General features: G+C 45.7%; 1 protein-coding gene across 2 annotated transcripts in view; it reads left to right on the top strand.

The window, feature by feature from the left end:
• LOC115144899 (single-stranded DNA-binding protein 3-like) overlaps window positions 1-19,609 on the top strand; it is a 140,040-nt gene that overhangs the window by 90,244 nt on the left and 30,187 nt on the right. For both annotated transcript variants that reach the window (XM_029686017.2, XM_029686018.2), the window contains exon 5: window positions 18,852-18,941. In XM_029686017.2, coding sequence (XP_029541877.1) covers window positions 18,852-18,941 — 90 coding nt within the window. The remainder of the gene's footprint in view (window positions 1-18,851; window positions 18,942-19,609) is intronic.

The raw sequence follows: 19,609 nt of genomic DNA, 5'->3' as shown, positions 1-19,609 counted from the left end.
TGCCCTCTCATTCTACTCTGTTTACTCCCTCTTTCTCTCTCTCTTCTATCTTTCCTTTTCTCGCTCTCCTCCTTCATTCTTTCTCTCTGCCACTTGTTCTTTCTTCGTACCCCAGGCCCCTCAAAGGTCCAGGCAGCTCCACAGACCCTCCATTGTCTTGGGAATGTGGTAGCTGTCTCCCTCCCCATCTCCTTCCCCCTCTCATCCTCCCCCTCTCTCTTGCAGGAGCTTGGGGTGCTGTGCTCTGCTGTGCTCCTGGGTCCTGATGGCCACTAGGTTACTGACTCTGACCTGAGAAACAGCACAGAGACCTGGAGAGGAGTGGAGCGGGAGGTCTGTGTGCGTGGGGCGTACAGGGGGAAACCTTTGTCTCGGTATGCTGAAAAGACAGCTGCTCTTTATTAGGAGGTCCCACATTTGCCTTTTTCTCATCGCCTGTGAATTACTCGTCTGATTCCTGTTCCCTCTAGCTCCCTTTGTCCTTGAAAAAAAACGTTTATAAACCTACTAGTTGATTTTCACTTGGATCATATTCGACAATGGCTTTCTGAAATGTATGTGCATCGTGGGTGAGCGCAAGAAAATTCCTACCTATGCTTTTTTGTGTTTCTTCGAAAATCACTTTGTTAAGAGTAGCGGTCGAAGACTCTAAAGTGCATCCCTAGTATTATGTACTTACCAAAATGTTTCCAGAAGCTGGTGTCACAGCAACACTGACATGAGATGTTCAACAACAGCCAGGGTTTCCCCAAGTAGTCACACAGTCGTCACTAGGTATACCATTAGGTGTATGAGCTGAGGGTTAGTCAACAAAGGACTGGTGCCTCCGTTGTGGATCAGACTGGGCTGACTTGGACCGGTTTAAAGGTCTCAGCCTTCCACACGTAGCTCAACCCCCATCTATCACCTATCCAATTAGGAGGTGTATGTTTGTTAATTGGAGATGTGTTACTTAGTTCTTTATGAGCATTTCTCAAGCACTAGTTGCTGAAAATGGCCACAACATGTATGCTCATTTCTGACAATACTGACAGCATGCAAGTGATACTGTCCCTGAAAGTAGCTCTCAGAAACCACACGGTTGAGAGAACTGCTCCTGCTCTCGCCTCTTCCCTCACCTCTCTCTCCTTACTCTACATTAGTAGGAGTAATATATGGTAATTATTTCATTGTTGCGATTTATAGACGTCTCGTTTAGGCTTTTAAGGTCCAACCACATTGCCTTTGGCGTTCTGGAATGTTTGCAACTCTCTCTAACTTCCTTGCTCTTTCTTTCTTTCTCTAATTTATTTTCCCTCTTTCTCCCTATCTAAGCCTCCCCTCACCTCCCTCCATCCTCCACTTTCGCAACTCTGCAAATCCAGTTGTGCAGGGATAGTGAGAGAGGAAAAAGGAAAAGGGAGAGGGTGGATTTTGGTATCCAGACTGCCAGAAACTCTTCATTTTTAATAAGTCCCAAAGGAGGTCTTGCCCATAAAGTATATTATATTATACAAACCTTCTGGCCAAGTTGGGGTACTGGGATCCCGGTTAGGAACTACACTGGCCCTTTAAGTGTTGGAGAGAGAGGAAGTCTGTCTGAGGCCTACAAAATGTGCCCTTTGATCAGGCAGCCTGCAGGTAGGAAACGGTGCATCAGAACTGCCGTGATGATTTCTGTAGACCTCATTGGACATCTCATTGGCAGACAGGGATCACTCTGGCTACCCTATCTGAGGTCTGTGTGTAGTATTCAATGCCAAGGTGCTGGACTTGTTGGATTTGGTATTTATATTGTTAGTTGTATTGTTTCTAGAGTCCGAATTGCTTCATGCCTCATTCTCAAAATAACCTTTTTAGAAAGAACATACACTTACTATTCCAGCCATATACTACCATTGACTGAAGTTAACTCATGAGTGAGAAAGACAAGGAGTGTTTCTCAATATGCATACTACCGTGCACTGTCACGCTCCAAGTGCATTCTCAGAGGACGTTCTCTTGAGTACGATCTTGTGTGGAGAATGCATAAAACATTACTTTAGAGAAACACTCGCACTCCCCCTACTGTATTACCTAATGCTGCACCTCCCCATTCACTCAACCTTCTTCCAGCAAGGACAAGTACAACAATTGAGACGAAATAATATATTCACAAAGAAAACGTTTTATGACATAATTATCAGCTAGCTATATGTGAATCATAATAATCTAGCTAGCCATCTAGTTAAACAGGCAAAAATGACCTAAAACTAATGTGAGGTAGATGTCTATTCTTCATGGGTAGCTAGCTACAGTGGCTTGCGAAAGTATTCACCCCGCTTGACATTTTTCCTATTTTGTGGCCTTACAACTTGGAATTTAAATATATTTTTGGGGAGTTTGTATCATTTGATTTACACAACATGCCTACCACTTTGAAGATGCAAACTATTATTATTGTGAAACAAACAAGAAATAACACAAAAAAACTGAAATCTTGAGCGTGCATAACTATTCACCCCCCCAAAGTCAATACTTTGTAGAGCCACCTTTTGCAGCAATTATAACTGCAAGTATTTCAGTATTTCATTCCTCTTTCAGGAATACCTAGGATAGGATAAAGTAATCCTTCTCACCCCCCCCCCCCTTAAAAGATTTAGATGCACTATTGTAAAGTGGCTGTTCCACTGGATGTCTTAAGGTGAACGCACCAATTTGTAAGTCGCTCTGGATAAGAGCGTCTGCTAAATGACTTAAATGTAAATGTTAAATGTAAAGTATCTTGGGGTATGTCTCTAAAAGCTTGGCACATCTAGCCACTGGAATTTTTGCCCATTCTTCAAGGCAAAACTGCTCCAGCTCCTTCAAGTTGGATGGCTTCCGCTGGTGTACAGCAATCTTTAAGTCATACCACAGATTCTCAATTTGATTGGGCCATTCCAAGACATTTAAATGTTTCCCCTTAAACCACTTGAGTGTTGCTTTAGCTGTATGCTTAGGGTCATTTTCCTGCTGGAAGGTGAACCTCCATCCAAGTCTAATCTCTGAAAGATTGAAACAACAGGTTTCCCTAAAATAAAATTCCTGTATTTAGCAACATCCTTCAATTCTGACCAGTTTCCCAGTCCCTGCCGATGAAAAACATCCCCACAGCATGATGCTGTCACCACCATGCTTCGCTGTGGGGATGGTGTTCTTGGGGTGATGAGAGGTGTTGGGTTTGTGCCAGACAACATTTTCCTTGATGGCCAAAAAGCTCAATTTTAGTCTCATCTGACCAGAGTAGCTTTTTACATACGTTTGGGGAGTCTCCCAAATGCCTTTTGTCGAACACCAAACTCACTTGCTTATTTGTTTCTGTAATCAATTGCTTTTTTTCTGGCCACTCTTCCGTAAAGCCCAGCTCTGTGGAGTGTACTGCTTAAAGTGGTCCTATGGACAGATACTCCAATCTCTGCTGTGGAGCTTTGTAGCTCCTTAATTAAGGGTTATCTTTGTTCTCTTTGTTGCGCCTCTGATTAATGCCCTCCCTGCCTGGTCTGTGAGTTTTGATGGGCGGTCCTCTAGTAAAAATTCCCTTAAACTGTCCTTAAGCCATTTTGCCACAACCTGGAGGTATGCTTGGGGTCATTGTCCATTTGGAAGACCCATTTGCGACCAAGCTTTAACTTCCTGACTGATGTCTTGAGATGTTGCTTCAATATATCCACATCATTTCCCTGCCTCATGATGCCATCTATTTTGTGAAGTGCACCAGTCCCTCCTGCAGCGAAGCACCCCCACAACATGATGCTGCCACCCCCGTGCTTCACTTTTGGGATGGTGTTCTTCGGCTTGCAAGCCTCCCCTTTTTCCTCCAAACATAACGATGGTCTTTATGGCCAAACAGTTTTATTTTTGTTTCATCAGACCAGAGGACATCTCTCCAAAAAGTACAATCTTTGTCCCCATGTGCAGTTGCAAACCACAGTCTGGCTTTTTTATGGCTGTTTTGGAGCAGTGGCTTCTTTCTTGCTGAGCAGCCTTTCAGGTTATGTCGATATAGGACTCTTTTTTACTGTGGATATAGATACATTTGCACCTGTTTCCTCCAGCATCTTCACAAGGTCCTTTGCTGTTGTTCTGGGATTGTTTTGCACTTTTCTCACCAAAGTACGTTCATCTCTAGGAGACAGAATACGACTCCTTTCTGAGCGGTATGACAGCTGCGCGGTCCTATGGTGTTTATACTTGCGTACTATTGTTTGTACAGATGAACGTGGTACCATCAGGCGTTTGGAAATTGCTCCCAAGGATGAACCAGACTTGAGGAGGTCTACAAAAAAAATTCTGAGGTCTTGGCTGATTTCTTTTGATTTTCCCATGATGTCAAGCAGAGGCACTGAGTTTGAAGGTAGGCCTTGAAATACATCACAGGTACACCTCCAATTGACTCAAATGATGTCAATTAGCCTATCAGAAGCTTCTGAAGCCATGACATCATTTTCTGGAATATTCCAAGCTGTTTAAAGGCACAGTCAGTGTATGTAAACTTCTGACCTACTTTTCATTTCACTTCATCAATTTGGACTATTTTGTGTATATCCGTTACATGAAATCCAAATAAAAATCTATTTCAATTACAGGTTGTAATGCAACAAAGTAGAAAAATGCTAAGGTGGTGAATAGTTTTGCAAGGCACTGTAGATAGCCATGAAGAATTGTTATCTGGCTAACGAACAGTAGTAGCTGGCCATTTAGCCCTATAGACGTACTATGGACTTGCGATCTATGCACACCACAGTGGGTATTGTAGGCAGGTGAACATGCCAAAATAACATGGCATGTATTTATTGACTTGACAATATAAAATATTATATTCAGGCAACATATGAGATGTGAATAGGCAACATTCATTCCAAAGTCGGAGTGTATTTACTCTGTCTTCAGCTCAAATAATATCCGACATTGCTTTCAAGAAACGTCATTGTTTTCTCTGCATACTTTCCGTTGAAGCTTGCATCGATGTACATATTTTGAAGCTTGCAAACAGAGTATGGCATTTGAGAAGTGCCCTCCATGCTCCAAATTACATTTTTTTATTTGTACTCTCCCGTGCTCGGAGCACTGTAGAGTGCATTTGGAGAAATCCCCAGGATCTGTCTGTCTGTCTGACTCAGTCAATATAGTATATATGGTCCCCGTCAGAGCAGAGCAGTGGTGACACCTACAGTATGTGAAAGCAGTTGTAAAGGATTTGGAGAGGCGGGGATCAACATCACACTCTGTGCTCCTGTATATGACACATACAGTGGAGTCCTCTAGCGCCAGCCACCCTATTCCCTAATTAACCGTGTGTGTGTGGCCAGTGGCAGTCAGGAGAGGTGCCTTGTCCTTGTTTAGACTGGAGCTGCATTTTTGGGAAGGGCCCATAAGTAAGCATTTCACTAGTCTACACCTGTTGTTTATGAAGCATGTGACAAATAAAAATGGATTTGATTTCATTTAAATCGTTTAATTAAGCTCCATCATGGCACCTTTCTCTAGTGGCTGACACTGACCTAATGAGGTCACAGGCAGAGGAGGGGTGCTCACCTTTCACACTACGAGGGGTGGGTGTATGTGTGGGTGTGTGTGTGTGTGTGTGTGCAGGGCTCTAAAGTGTGAACATTTTGGTTGCATATGCTAGCATATGTTAGCTAGCTAGCTAACAACCTGGTAACTTTACTGGTAGGCTATATTGAACATTTTGGGGACACAGAAAGAAAGGAAAATGAATAGCTTCTTCAGTAGATCAATGATCATAGCAATAAATGAATCACTGATCTCTTGCATGTCCTCACTCACAGTGTTCTTAACCAGTTGCGACGAGCAAACCCGTATCCGGGAGCGTAATCATAGCCTCAAATGCATTAGCATAACGCAACGGACATAAATACCCCTAGAAATTTTTCCTATTCAAGAAAATCGCAAATTAAATTAAATAAATATATTCAAACACAAGCTTAGCCTTTTGTTAACAACACTGCCATCTCAGATTTTCAAAATATGCGTTACAGCCAACGCTAAACAAGCATTTGTGTAAGTTTATCGTGGCATAATGCTATGCTAGGCTCTGCTGGCAGCAGGCAACATTTTCACGAAAATAAGAAAAGCAACCAAATTAAATAATTTACCTTTGAAGAACTTCGGATGCTTTCACTCAGGAGACTCCCAGTTAGATAGCAAATGTTCCTTTTTTCCAAAAATATTATTTTTGTAGGCAAAAAAGCTCCCGTTTCTTCACCATGCTTGGCTGAAAATCGACCGAAAAATGCTACAACTATAACTGCAAACTTTTTTCAAAATTAGCTACATAATATCGACAGAAACACGGCAAACGTTGTTTAGGATCCATCCTCAAGGTGTTTTTAATAAATATATTCGATAATATATCCATCGAGGCAGTTGGTTTCTCATAAGAAGCGATTGGAAAAATGGCTACCTCAGTATTTTACGCAAGGTTTTCTGCGGGAGACACCATGTGACCACATGCCATATATGGTCCCTTACAGCCATTATTCAAGGGAAATGCCTAAAAATATGCCACAATGCTGTAGACACCTTGGGGAAAACGTGGAAAATGTAAGCTCATTCGTAGCTCATTCACAGCCATATAAGGAGTCATTGGCATGAGGCGGTTTCAAAAAATGCTGCACTTCCTGGTTGGATTTTTATCTGGGTTTCGCCTGTAACATCAGTTCTGTGGCACTCACAGACAATATCTTTGCAGTTTTGGAAACGTCAGAGTGTCTTCTTTCCAAAGCTGTCAATTATATGCATAGTCGAGCATCTTTTCGTGACAAAATATCTTGTTTAAAACGGGAACGTTTTTCATCCAAAAATTTAAATAGCGCCCCCTAAATCCAACTGGTTAAAGAGACAGTGTACAATTTTCTATATAATGTATCTCAATAGGAAAATAGTGCTTTTACACAATGTGGAAACCTAATATTCAACAAATTACTTTGTAATTTCAATAACAGGTATTTGTATAATTGTGTTTTTTAAAATAATTATAAACAAATGTATTTACAGTGTTACCTTTAACCTCTATGGGATACCTGGCCAAAAGCCAGGGAAAATGCAGAGCGCCAAATTCTAATAAATTACTATAAAAATCTAACTTTCATTAAATCAAACTTGCAAGACAGCAAATTAAAGCTACACTTGTTGTGAATCCAGCCAACGTGTCCGATTTCAAAAAGGCTTTTCGGCGAAAGCAAACGATTTCATTATCTGAGGATAGCACCTATGTAAACAAAAAGAGAAAATCATATTTCAACCCTGCAGGCGCGACACAAAACGCAGAAATAAAAATGTAATTCATGCCTTACCTTTGACGAGCTTCTTTTGTTGGCACTCCAATATGTCCCATAAACATCACAAATTGTATTTTTGTTCGATTAATTCCGTTGATATATATCCAAAATGTCCATTTATTTGGCGCGTTTGATCCAGAAAAACACCGGTTCCAACTTGCGCAACGTGACTACAAAATATCTCAAAGGTTACCTGTAAACTGTGCCAAAACATTTCAAACTACTTTTGTAATAAAACTTTAGGTATTTTTTAACATAAATAATCAATAAAATTGAAGACGGAATGATCTGTGTTCAATACATGAGGAAAACAAACTGTAGCTAGCTTTCTGGTCACGCTCCTCTATCTAATAGTACACTACAAGTGACCCTCGTTCTGAACAGGGCTACTTCTTCATTACACAAAGGAAAAACCTCAACCAATTTCTAAAGACTGGTGACATCCAGTGGAAGCGGTAGTTACTGCAAGAAGGTTCCTTAGAAATCTGGATTCCCAATGAAATCCCATTGAAAAGAGAGTGACCTCAAAACAAACAAAAAATCTGAATGATTTGTCCTTGGGGTTTCGCCTGCTAAATAAGTTCTGTTATACTCACAGACATGATTCAAACAGTTTTAGAAACTTCAGAGTGTTTTTTTTAATCAAATCTACTAATAATATGCATATCTTATCTTCTGGGGATGAGTAGCAGGCAGTTGAATTTGGGCATGCATTTCATCCAGACATGAAAATACTGCCCCCTGTCACCAAGAAGTTAAGTATCTAGGGTACAACATGTGCTTCAGAAGTAGCTAGAATACGTAAAGGGCCAATATAGGGTATATCCCAATCTATTTCAAACATTCTTTCCTGGTGCTCCTAAATGTGATGTTTTGTAGCTGTGTGTATATGGGCAGGGTTCAGTGTCCTCTCCTCTCAGTAACTAAAGAGCAGGCCAGCAGGGGGGACCAGTGGAATGGGGTCAGTGAAATAAACAGAAGGGTATCCTCACCACTGGTTATTAACATCTGACGCGGCCAATAAAGGCCTCCACAGCCCTGTGCGTCCGGACTGATGCATCCCTCTCACGCGGTTTTGTGTCAGTTTCACTTAGTTGTAATTTAAACCCGACAGACAGAAAGGCTCAGGTAAGTAGCTGCTCCTTGCTCTCTAAACGCCAACGCAGGGAGAATGGAGAGAGGTGTGTTTGTTGTTTTTACACCTGTAATGGGGGCACACACACATCCCCAGAGAGTCTGTCACACGTTAACCCTATCAAGAACACACACACAAACACACACACACACACACACACACACACACACACACACACACACACACACACACACACACTACAACCTCATGTACAGTGGGGCAAAAAAGTATTTAGTCAGCCACCAATTGTGCAAGTTCTCCCACTTAAAAAGATGAGAGAGGCCTGTAATTTTCATCATAGGTACACTTCAACTATGACAGACAAAATGAGAAAAAAAAATCCAGAAAATCACATTGTAGGATTTTTAATGAATTTATTTGCAAATTATGGTGGAAAATAAGTATTTGGTCAATAACAAAAGTTCATCTCAATACTTTGTTATATACCCTCTGTTGGCAATGACAGAGGTCAAACATTTTCTGTAAGTCTTCACAAGGTTTTCATACACTGTTGCTGGTATTTTGACCCATTCCTCCATGCAGATCTCCTCTAGAGCAGTGATGTTTTGGGGCTGTTGCTGGGCAACACGGACTTTCAACTCCCTCCAAAGATTTTCTATGGGGTTGAGATCTAGAGACTGGCTAGGCCACTCCAGGACCTTGAAATGCTTCTTACGAAGCCACTCCTTCATTGCCCGGGCGGTGTGTTTGGGATCATTGTCATGCTGAAAGACCCAGCCACGTTTCATCTTCAATGCCTTTGCTGATGGAAGGAGGTTTTCACTCAAAATCTCACGATACATGGCCCCATTCATTCTTTCCTTTACACAAATCAGTCATCCTGGTCCCTTTGCAGAAAAACAACCCCAAAGCATGATGTTTCCACCCCCATGCTTCACAGTAGGTATGGTGTTCTTTGAATGCAACTCAGCATTCTTTGTCCTCCAAACACGACGAGTTGAGTTTTTACCAAAAAGTTATATTTTGGTTTCATCTGACCATATGACATTCTCCCAATCTTCTTCTGGATCATCCAAATGCTCTCTAGCAAACTTCAGACGGGCCTGGACATGTACTGGCTTAAGCAGGGGGACACGTCTGGCACTGCAGGATTTGAGTCCCTGGCGGCGTAGTGTGTTACTGATGGAAGGCTTTGTTACTTTGGTCCCAGCTCTCTGCAGGTCATTCACTATGTGGTTCTGGGAATTTTGCTCACCGTTCTTGTGATCATTTTGACCCCCCCACGGGGTGAGATCTTGCGTGGAGCCCCAGATCGAGGGAGATTATCAGTGGTCTTGTATGTCTTCCATTTCCTAATAATTGCTCCCACAGTTGATTTCTTCAAACCAAGCTGCTTACCTATTGCAGATTCAGTCTTCCTAGCCTGGTGCAGGTCTACAATTTTGTTTCTGGTGTCCTTTGACAGCTCTTTGGTCTTGGCCATAGTGGAGTTTGGAGTGTGACTGTTTGAGGTTGTGGACAGGTGTCTGATGATAAGTTCAAACAGGTGCCATTAATACAGGTAACGAGTGGAGGACAGAGGAGCCTCTTAAAGAAGAAGTTACAGGTCTGTGAGAGCCAGAAATCTTGCTTGTTTGTAGGTGACCAAATACTTATTTTCCACCATAATTTGCAAATAAATTCATTAAAAATCCTACAATGTGATTTTCTGAATTTTTTAGTTGAAGTGTACCTATGATGAAAATTACAGGCCTCTCTCATCTTTTTAAATGGGAGAACTTGCACAATTGGTGGCTGACTAAATACTTTTTTGCCCCACTGTATAACTAACTGCTAGTTAGGCTCTTCCACTACCGCGCAGACATTAGCCAGACACTGATGTATGCTGACACACTGATGGTTATTGTATGTGTTGGTCTGCTCTCAGCACAAGTGTCGGCCAGGTATTATATCTGCATCCGTGTGCCTGTGATGGGGAGATTGCTAAGCAGCAGGAGCCTTAGCAGGGGGTCTGGGGCAAGATGGGTGTTGAGTGGAGACAGTCCCCCAGCCAATAGGCCTCCTCCTGGGCTGACATCTCACAGGGCTGTCAGAGGCTCCAGGGGCCCTGATGTGGGATGCTGCCGAGGCAGAGGTGTGTGTGGTTGGGAGGGGTCTGAGGATTGGCTTGGTCAGGGTGGTAGATCAGGGCGGCAAGGGGGTTCCTTCTTCCCTCCCTAGAAGATTTGTTTACTGATACTTAATTTACCTGATTGACACAACAGCTGCCGGATCAGTGGGAGGAAAGCCAGCGGTGTGCCGAGCCGGCCTCCTCTCTCCACTTGTCATGGAGGGCTTTCCCATGTAGTCATGTTTGGAGTCAGGTTCCTGCGCCACGCTGCTCTCTCTCCAATTGATTAAAGGGCACATCTGTAAGCCAGCAGCCCTGATTACGCATTCCAGCCTCTCCAGCTAATCTTTATAGAGCTGATTTCAGTGACAGTTATTGGAGCAGTTCAAGCTGGGTCTGAGGACAGGAGGAGAGAGGAGGAGAGGGAGGGGCGGTGATGACAGGCAGCAGTCGCGTGGCCATGAATGCAGTGGTTTGTCATGGAGATCGACTGAGGCTTTCCAGCCCCAGTCCCAGTCCCAGGCAGATGCATGGCCAAGCAGTCTGTCTGCCAGCTCCACTCTGATCTACTGACTACTACAGTCCCGCCACTGGCTGAGTGTATGACTGTGCACACACACACACACACACACACACACACACACACACACACGCAGCACCATCTTTCCGAAATGAATTGATTCCAACCTGTCTGGAGCCTCTCCCACCTGCTCATCAGCTCCAGATGTATTTCTTTCTGAATCCTCCCATCCCCCATAAACCTCAGCGTCTTACCATGAATTAACTCCACTCTGCTGTCCATCTCCAGCTCCAGCTCTGATATTCATATTGTTCCAGTAGCAGAAATAGAAAAGCCATAGCATTGGTGGATATTGTAGGCTTAGCCGAGTGGCTAAATCCACTCCTGGATATGTGCAGAGTAGTGTGTGTGTCTGCAGGAGTCTGGCGGTCTGTGTCTGTGTGTGTTGTGGCCAGCCAGCAGGTGATCAGTGTTGCCCTGCTTGTCTCGGAGCAGATAAGACTGGATCCATTACCCCCCTGGAACCGATGTCCAGATCAATGGGGCAGATTGCAGCGCTCACTCACTGTCTCATGTCCAGCTAGGCAGCAAGTGATACTGATAATTAAAAAAGCAGTAGCTAATTACTTCAGAGTGCTCACAGAACAATCAATGGGTTTGGGTTGGTTGTGTGTTCCTTCTTAGGAGATATACAGACCCACTGGAAGAAAACATCATAAACTTTATTATTGATGGCTAGGAGGGAGGGATGGGAGCGTAAGCAGGGCATAGTGCTGCTGCTGCATAAATACAGGAGAAAGAAGGAGCAGAGACAATGGTGTGTAAAGGGTTCAATACTGTGGGGATTTTGTGTATCCGTTTGTGTGTTTGAGAGATTGAGAGAGGGGGAGATAGAGGTGGCTAACAGACCAGCTATCAAAAGCCACAGGCTCCTTTAAACTACATCGCGCTCTCTCTCGCTCTCTCTTGCTCGCTCTCGCTCTCTCTTGCTCCCTGGCCAGGCTGATGATTGACGGCCTGAGGGTTTTAATGGGCACTGGAGAGAGAGAGCTGAGGTTGGTGTTGTCATGGCAACAAGGAGAACGGGCCTTTTGCTGCTTTACCTGGGAGTGCAGTGGAACATCACTGGCTGGCTGGCTGACTGGCTGTGTGCTTCACAAACATGTACCCCTCCTCTCCTCCTCATCCCCTCCCCTCTTCCTCTCTCCTCCTCCCTACCCTGACCAGTCCATGTCAGCTTCTACTGACCAACTGGCCGCCTGCGGTCAGCACAGCTACCCAGAATGCCTCTGATCACACTGCAGATTATGCAGATGAGCCCGCTTGTAATTCTCTCTGCTCAGACAGACTCGCCACTGTCTGCCTCTTGTGTGTGTAAATATCCTCTATCCACAGTATCCTCAACTGACTGGACATACAACTACCAGTAGTATTTGGGGTCACCAGTGAAAATTCTTTATTCCCATGTGCCTCCATTATACCTGTTTTTGTTTAGTCCAGTCAGTCTCTTCATTGATCTTCCACTGGCTCAGCCCTCGCTCAGTCGTACATGTTTAACATGCTGAGGGCTGCTGTGTGTGCTTGGCTTTCTAGCATTCGTTTTTTTCAATTGTTTAAGCACAATTTTGAAAACAGGGCCCGGTTTGTCAAAACACTACACACAATTAGCACAACCCTACAAAGTAGCACAACACTTCAGATCATTTGCAAAATGGAACACTTTTGTCAAAACTATACACGACTTCAGAAAAACAATATTTTGTTACCATAAGAAACACACACATTTCATATGACTCTTTTTGAACCAGTTACACACTGCTGTTGCCAACCTAAAACACTTTTAGCGAGTCTAATTGTCAGTGATTAGAGTGCTGTAAATGAAGTACACAGAGAAAGTGCAACTATACAGACACTACACAAGACCAATGCTGTAGACTGAGGAAAACATCATTTATTTCTCTCCATGTACCCAAATCAGTCAACATGTCAACATGGAGAATCACAACAAAACATGTCCCAGTTTTCATGCTACTACAGTAGTGTGCAAAACACTGTTAGCGCAGCAAACAGACAATCGTAAAATACTGTGTCCAGTACAGGTTACAATTACAGTAAATAACAACAACAAACATTAAAAATAAATTGAAAAAACCTGACAATATTGTACAGAAAATACAACAGTAAACATACTATATATTAACACTTCTCCTAGCTGGATCTGGCCAGAGAATTATCAACATCACAAGCAATATCATCATTAGCAAGACAACGCGGGAAGAACCGTCTTGAATGTCGAATCCATCCTTGCACAGCTGCGGCGTCGACTTGGTCACAGGCGTCCTCCATGGCCTGAATGAGGGGTACCTGGGGCTGGAGATCGTAAACCTTCCTGGCCTGAATGAGGGGTACCTGAGCCTGGGGCTGGAGATTGTAAACCTTCCTGGCCTGAATGAGGGGTACCTGAGCCTGCGGCTGGAGATCGTAAACCTTCCTGGCCTGAATGAGGGGTACCTGAGCCTGGGGCTGGAGATTGTAAACCTTCCTGGCCTGAATGAGGGGTACCTGAGCCTGGGGCTGGAGATCGTAAACCTTCCTGGCCTGAATGAGGGGTACCTGAGCCTGGGGCTGGAGATCGTAAACCTTCCTGGCCTGAATGAGGGCTACCTGAGTCTGGGGCTGAGAGTAAATGGCCTGAATGAGGGGTACCTGAGCCTGGGGCTGGAGATCGTAAACCTTCCTGGCCTGAATGAGGGGTACCTGAGCCTGGGGCTGGAGATCGTAAACCTTCCTGGCCTGAATGAGGGGTTCCTGAGCCTGGGGCTGGAGATAGTAAACCTTCCTGGCCTGAATGAGGGGTACCTGAGCCTGGGGCTGGAGATCGTAAACCTTCCTGGCCTGAATGAGGGGTTCCTGAGCCTGGGGCTGGAGATCGTAAACCTTCCTGGCCTGAATGAGGGGTACCTGAGCCTGGGGCTGGAGATCGTAAACCTTCCTGGCCTGAATGAGAGGTACCTGAGTCTGGGGCTGGAGATAGTAAACCTTCCTGGCCTGAATGAGGGGTACCTGAGCCTGGGGCTGGAGATCGTAAACCTTCCTGGCCTGAATGAGGGGTTCCTGAGCCTGGGGCTGGAGATGTAAACCTTCCTGGCCTGAATGAGGGGTTCCTGAGCCTGGGGCTGAATGAGGGGTACCTGAGCCTGGGGCTGGAGATCGTAAACCTTCCTGGCCTGAATGAGGGGTACCTGAGCCTGGGGCTGGAGATCGTAAACCTTCCTGGCCTGAATGAGGGGTTCCTGAGCCTGGGGCTGGAGATCGTAAACCTTCCTGGCCTGAATGAGGGGTTCCTGAGCCTGGGGCTGGATATGGGGCCTGAGGGGTACCTGAGCCTGGGGCTGGAGATCGTAAACCTTCCTGGCCTGAATGAGGGGTACCTGAGCCTGGGGCTGGAGATCGTAAACCTTCCTGGCCTGAATGAGGGCTACCTGAGTCTGGGGCTGGAGATAGTAAACCTTCCTGGCCTGAATGAGGGGTACCTGAGCCTGGGGCTGGAGATCGTAAACCTTCCTGGCCTGAATGAGGGGTACCTGAGCCTGGGGCTGGAGATCGTAAACCTTCCTGGCCTGAATGAGGGGTTCCTGGGCCTGGGGCTGGAGATAGTAAACCTTCCTGGCCTGAATGAGGGGTACCTGAGCCTGGGGCTGGAGATCGTAAACCTTCCTGGCCTGAATGAGGGGTACCTGAGCCTGGGGCTGGAGATCGTAAACCTTCCTGGCCTGAATGAGGGGTACCTGAGCCTGGGGCTGGAGATCGTAAACCTTCCTGGCCTGAATGAGGGGTACCTGAGCCTGGGGCTGGAGATCGTAAACCTTCCTGGCCTGAATGAGGGGTACCTGAGCCTGGGGCTGGAGATCGTAAACCTTCCTGGCCTGAATGAGGGGTTCCTGGCTGGGGCTGAGATGTAAACCTTCCTGGCCTGAATGAGGGGTACCTGAGCCTGGGGCTGGAGATCGTAAACCTTCCTGGCCTGAATGAGGGGTACCTGAGCCTGGGGCTGGAGATCGTAAACCTTCCTGGCCTGAATGAGGGGTACCTGAGCCTGGGGCTGGAAATCGTAAACCTTCCTGGCCTGAATGAGGGCTACCTGAGTCTGGGGCTGGAGATAGTAAACCTTCCTGGCCTGAATGAGGGGAACCTGAGCCTGGGGCTGGAGATCGTAAACCTTCCTGGCCTGAATGAGGGGTACCTGAGCCTGGGGCTGGAGATCGTAAACCTTCCTGGCCTGAATGAGGGGTTCCTGAGCCTGGGGCTGGAGATAGTAAACCTTCCTGGCCTGAATGAGGGGTACCTGAGCCTGGGGCTGGAGATCGTAAACCTTCCTGGCCTGAATGAGGGGTTCCTGAGCCCTGGGCTGGAGATCATAAACCTTCCTGGCCTGAATGAGGGGTACCTGAGCCTGGGGCTGGAGATCGTAAACCTTCCTGGCCTGAATGAGGGGTACCTGAGCCTGGGGCTGGAGATCGTAAACCTTCCTGGCCTGAATGAGGGGTACCTGAGCCTGGGACTGGAGATCGTAAACCTTCCTGGCCTGAATGAGGGGTACCTGAGCCTGGGGCTGGAGATCGTAAACCTTCCTGGCCTGAATGAGGGGTACCTGAGCCTGGAGCTGGAGATCGTAAACCTTCCACCGCCATGCAGAGAAAAACTCTTCGATAGGGTTTAGAAACGGAAAGTATGGTGGAAGGTCTAGTACTGTCAACTGTGGATGGTGTTGAAACCAGTTCTGGACCAAAGCAGAGCAGTGGCATGACACATTGTCCCAGATGACCGTGTATTGCATCTGGTGCATTTCATTACCTGCTGTGACGATGTGGTGCAATCGGTCCAAAAATGCGAGAATGTGAGGTGTGTTGTAAGGGCTCATTGTGGCATAACGGTGGACAACCCCATGCTGTGAAATGGCAGCGCAAAGGGTGATGTTACCCCCACGTTGCCCTGGGACATTGATTATAGCCCTGTGGCCAATGATATTTCTGCCTTCTTGCTTTTGTGAGGCTGAACCCTGCCTCATCAATATATATGAATTCATGCAGGATTTCCTCAGCATCCATCTGCAAAACTCCCTGAAATACAGTGAAAGACAAGATTGTGTAGTTCAGGATAGGTCTAGTATACAGTCAATGTAGAAAAGTCATGTGTGCAGTATGCAACATCACAGCGCTAAAGTGAACAATACAAACCTCCACACACTCAAGCCGCAGCCATTTGACCCTCTCTGAATTCCGCTCAAAAGGCACTCGATAAAGTTGTTTCATTTGAACCTGATGTCTTTTCAGGATGCATGCCAGTGTTGACAGAGACCTGATGGACATTATTGAAAATGGCATGGTCACCGATAATGTTGGCTTGTAGTTCTCTGAGCCTGATGGACATTATTGAAAATGGCATGGTCACCGATAATGTTGGCTTGTAGTTCTCTGAGCCTGATGGACATTATTGAAAATGGCCTGGTCACCGATAATGTTGGCTTGTAGTTCTCTGAGCCTGATAGCATTATTGGCCAAAACCATGTTTATTATCTCGCTCTCTTGTTCTTGCGTGAATATGGGCCCCCTTCCTCCTTGTCGTTCCCAACCCTCAATCCTATGTAGAGAATAATACATGTAACTTACTGTACAATGTCACAGGACGGGGTATGACAAGTGCTGGTATGGTGCAGACAATAAGCAGCTGATTACTGTAACTTGTAGACAGATCTTCTTTCACCTGTTTTTCTGTCTAAAAGTCCTTATGACAGATGCCACTGTATATCTGCTAAGATTTGTCTGAACTCTCAGTCCAGCCTCCCTCAGCGTCAATCCGTGGTTCACAACATGGTCCACTAGTGTTGCACGAATGTCATTTGATAAGTTTGGTCCTCTTCTTCTTTGTGCACGTTCTCCTCCTGCTTCAAGTCTTCCTCGGCCTCTGGCTCGGCCTCTGCCTCTTCCTCCTCCTCCTCTGTGTACTCCTCCTCTCACCCTCACTCTTCTTCTGACTCCTTCCATTTTGGTTGAAGGCAGGTGAATCTACCTGCTGATTTTTTTATAGTGCTTAAACCTGATTGGTGTGTCTACAATTTAGCAATCATGTGTTTGTGCACCTGATGGCTGTGTTTAACAGATTGGCTCATAGGTGTGATAATTTGACAGTCAGTGCTTTGGAATTGCAAGGAAGTGACATCATGATATACTTCTGTGTCTGATGTATACAAGTGTGTTTGGTGTTTTGCAAATCACTGTGTGTAATGTTTTGCAAATAGTGTGAAGCTGACAATGTGCTTACAGTTGTGCAAATCTAGCCTTGTGTTTTGCTCCTTTAGTGTAAGATTTTGCTATTTGTGGGAAATGTTCAATTTTAGTGTGTAAGCAATCGTAAAAAACTGTAACAGGTAGTAGTGTGGCCTTGGGTTCCATTTTCAATCAGCCAACATGGCGGCTCCACTGTACTGGACAAACAGCTGCCATTGACTAAATACTGTACATGCTGACAAACCCAGTTAACCACCTCTCATCACTCACTCCCCTCCCCTCTGCCCTCTCTCCATTCATTCTGTTCTCCCCCTCACTCTCCTCTCTCTCCTCTCCCACTCTTCTTTTCTCTCCCCTCACTCCTATCTTCACATCCCTCCCTTAGTCACACTCTTTCCTCTCCCCCTCTCTCCTCTCTTTTATCCCCTCTCCCCCTCTCCATGACCAAGCATTCACACTGCTGCCTCCCATACATAGTATGCACTAGAAGTCGTTGAGAGGTAACTAAATGGTCAGCAGTTGGTCCTCGCCCAGATAGGGCAGGTTTGAAGCTATTTGAAGATATTTATAATCTACCACTTATGCAGTCACTATATTTTCTTTGTCTACTGAATAAAGCAGTAACTACATAGCCTCTGTTCCCTGGCAACTGGTTCAACTATATGTAATGAAACTACCTTCTCACTACCATTATCTTACAATCACATCAAGCTTTTTTTATCCGCTTAGTGAGTGTGTGTGTGTGTGTGTGTGTGTGTGTGTGTGTGTGTGTGTGTGTGTGTGTGTGTGTGTGTGTGTGTGTGTGTTGCACACACACACGGCCTGCCCTGGGGCCCCAGGGCCCGTTAGTGAGTGTCTGGGCCGAGCGGGTTAGGGATGGAGGGGCTGTTTGCACTGTGATGGCTGGGGGGGGTCTGGTTACATGGGGTGAGAGGGGAGGAGAGGGCTCTGGGCAGCTGTGTAATCCCCTTGACTGGGTGCTGCCTGGTGAATAGACAGCCTGAGAAACATACAACAGACTCAGCCACTGCCTTACATACCTTGGGGGAGGGGGCTCAACCCCCTGCTTAGGAGAGATTTCACCACAGCTAGCCAAACACAAACAAAAGCACACACAACATATATTTAATTTATTTTGTATTTCTACCCAGCATAAATGCTTACAAATTCATAAAGAGAGACAGATGCTTGTCTTTTTAATATGGTCTGAATGCAGCGAAGAATAAGCAATCTGAGCCAGACGGTCAGGTTGCAGATAATGTTACGCCTTACACTCCACCCATTTCTTCTGTCTGAAAACGCCAAAACCACCCAAAACAATCCACGTCTTTCCTCATGTGGAATACAATCCCGAGCAGTGGAGACTAGGCTACATCAGACTCTATTGTGGTGAATGGACAGATTTATTTCATTGCCTTTGTGTGTAGTATAATGTATAAGATATGTGTTGTTCTGAGTAGTGAGTGTGAATGACTTGTGTGTGCGTGTTTGTTTCAGAGTACTAAGTGTGTGTGTGTGTTTACTTTGTGTTTTGCAGAGTGCAGCTGCTGCCCCTAGTCCGGTGATGGGTAACATGCCCCCCAACGATGGCATGCCTGGTGGACCCATGCCCCCGGGCTTCTTTCAAGTAAGATCTCTCGCTTGCAGTAGACTAGGTCTGGCTGGCCAGGGACAGGGAGGTTGGGATGGGAGGGAGGTTTTTCTCTGGGTTGTGTTACTCTGCTAATTCCTCCTGTCATCACTGCTGTCTGATGGCTGTCTGGGAAGCTCGGGAGGTCACCTGATGATGGGGGCGCGCACCCTATCTGACTACACACACACCGTCCTTTAAACATACTGTATCCTGAAAATATACTCTTGTTGATCAAATGTCATGAAGCTACTGCAAATATGGTTTCCAGTTTTGTCCAGTGTGTGGGTTTTTGTCCAGTGTGTGGGTGTTTGTCCAGTGTGTGGGTGTTTGTCCAGTGTGTGGGTTTTTGTCCAGTGTGTGGGTGTTTGTCCAGTGTGTGGGTGTTTGTCCAGTGTGTGTCTTTGCGGGGCTGGCTGTTGTACTGTCTTCTGTTGGTCCTTTTAGCCATGAGCTTGTGTGACAGAGAGAGGAGGGACAGGGAGAGAGAGAAGAGGCCGAGAGGGACTGAAAGATGGAGAGGGGAGAAGAGGCAGATATGGATAAGTAGAGGGAGGGAGTGAGAGAAGGGAAGTCTTACTCCACTGTTCTCCACTGCAGCAATTGCCTCCCTGCTCAGCGGCCAGTCAGGCAAAAGAGAGTGGGGGGGGGGTGAAACAAAAGCC

This window comes from Oncorhynchus nerka, linkage group LG17, assembly GCF_034236695.1.
Source record: "Oncorhynchus nerka isolate Pitt River linkage group LG17, Oner_Uvic_2.0, whole genome shotgun sequence".
Classification (NCBI taxonomy): Eukaryota; Metazoa; Chordata; class Actinopteri; order Salmoniformes; family Salmonidae; genus Oncorhynchus; species Oncorhynchus nerka.
Note: the sequence above shows the minus strand (reverse complement) of the source record. Positions and strands in the feature narration are given on the sequence as shown.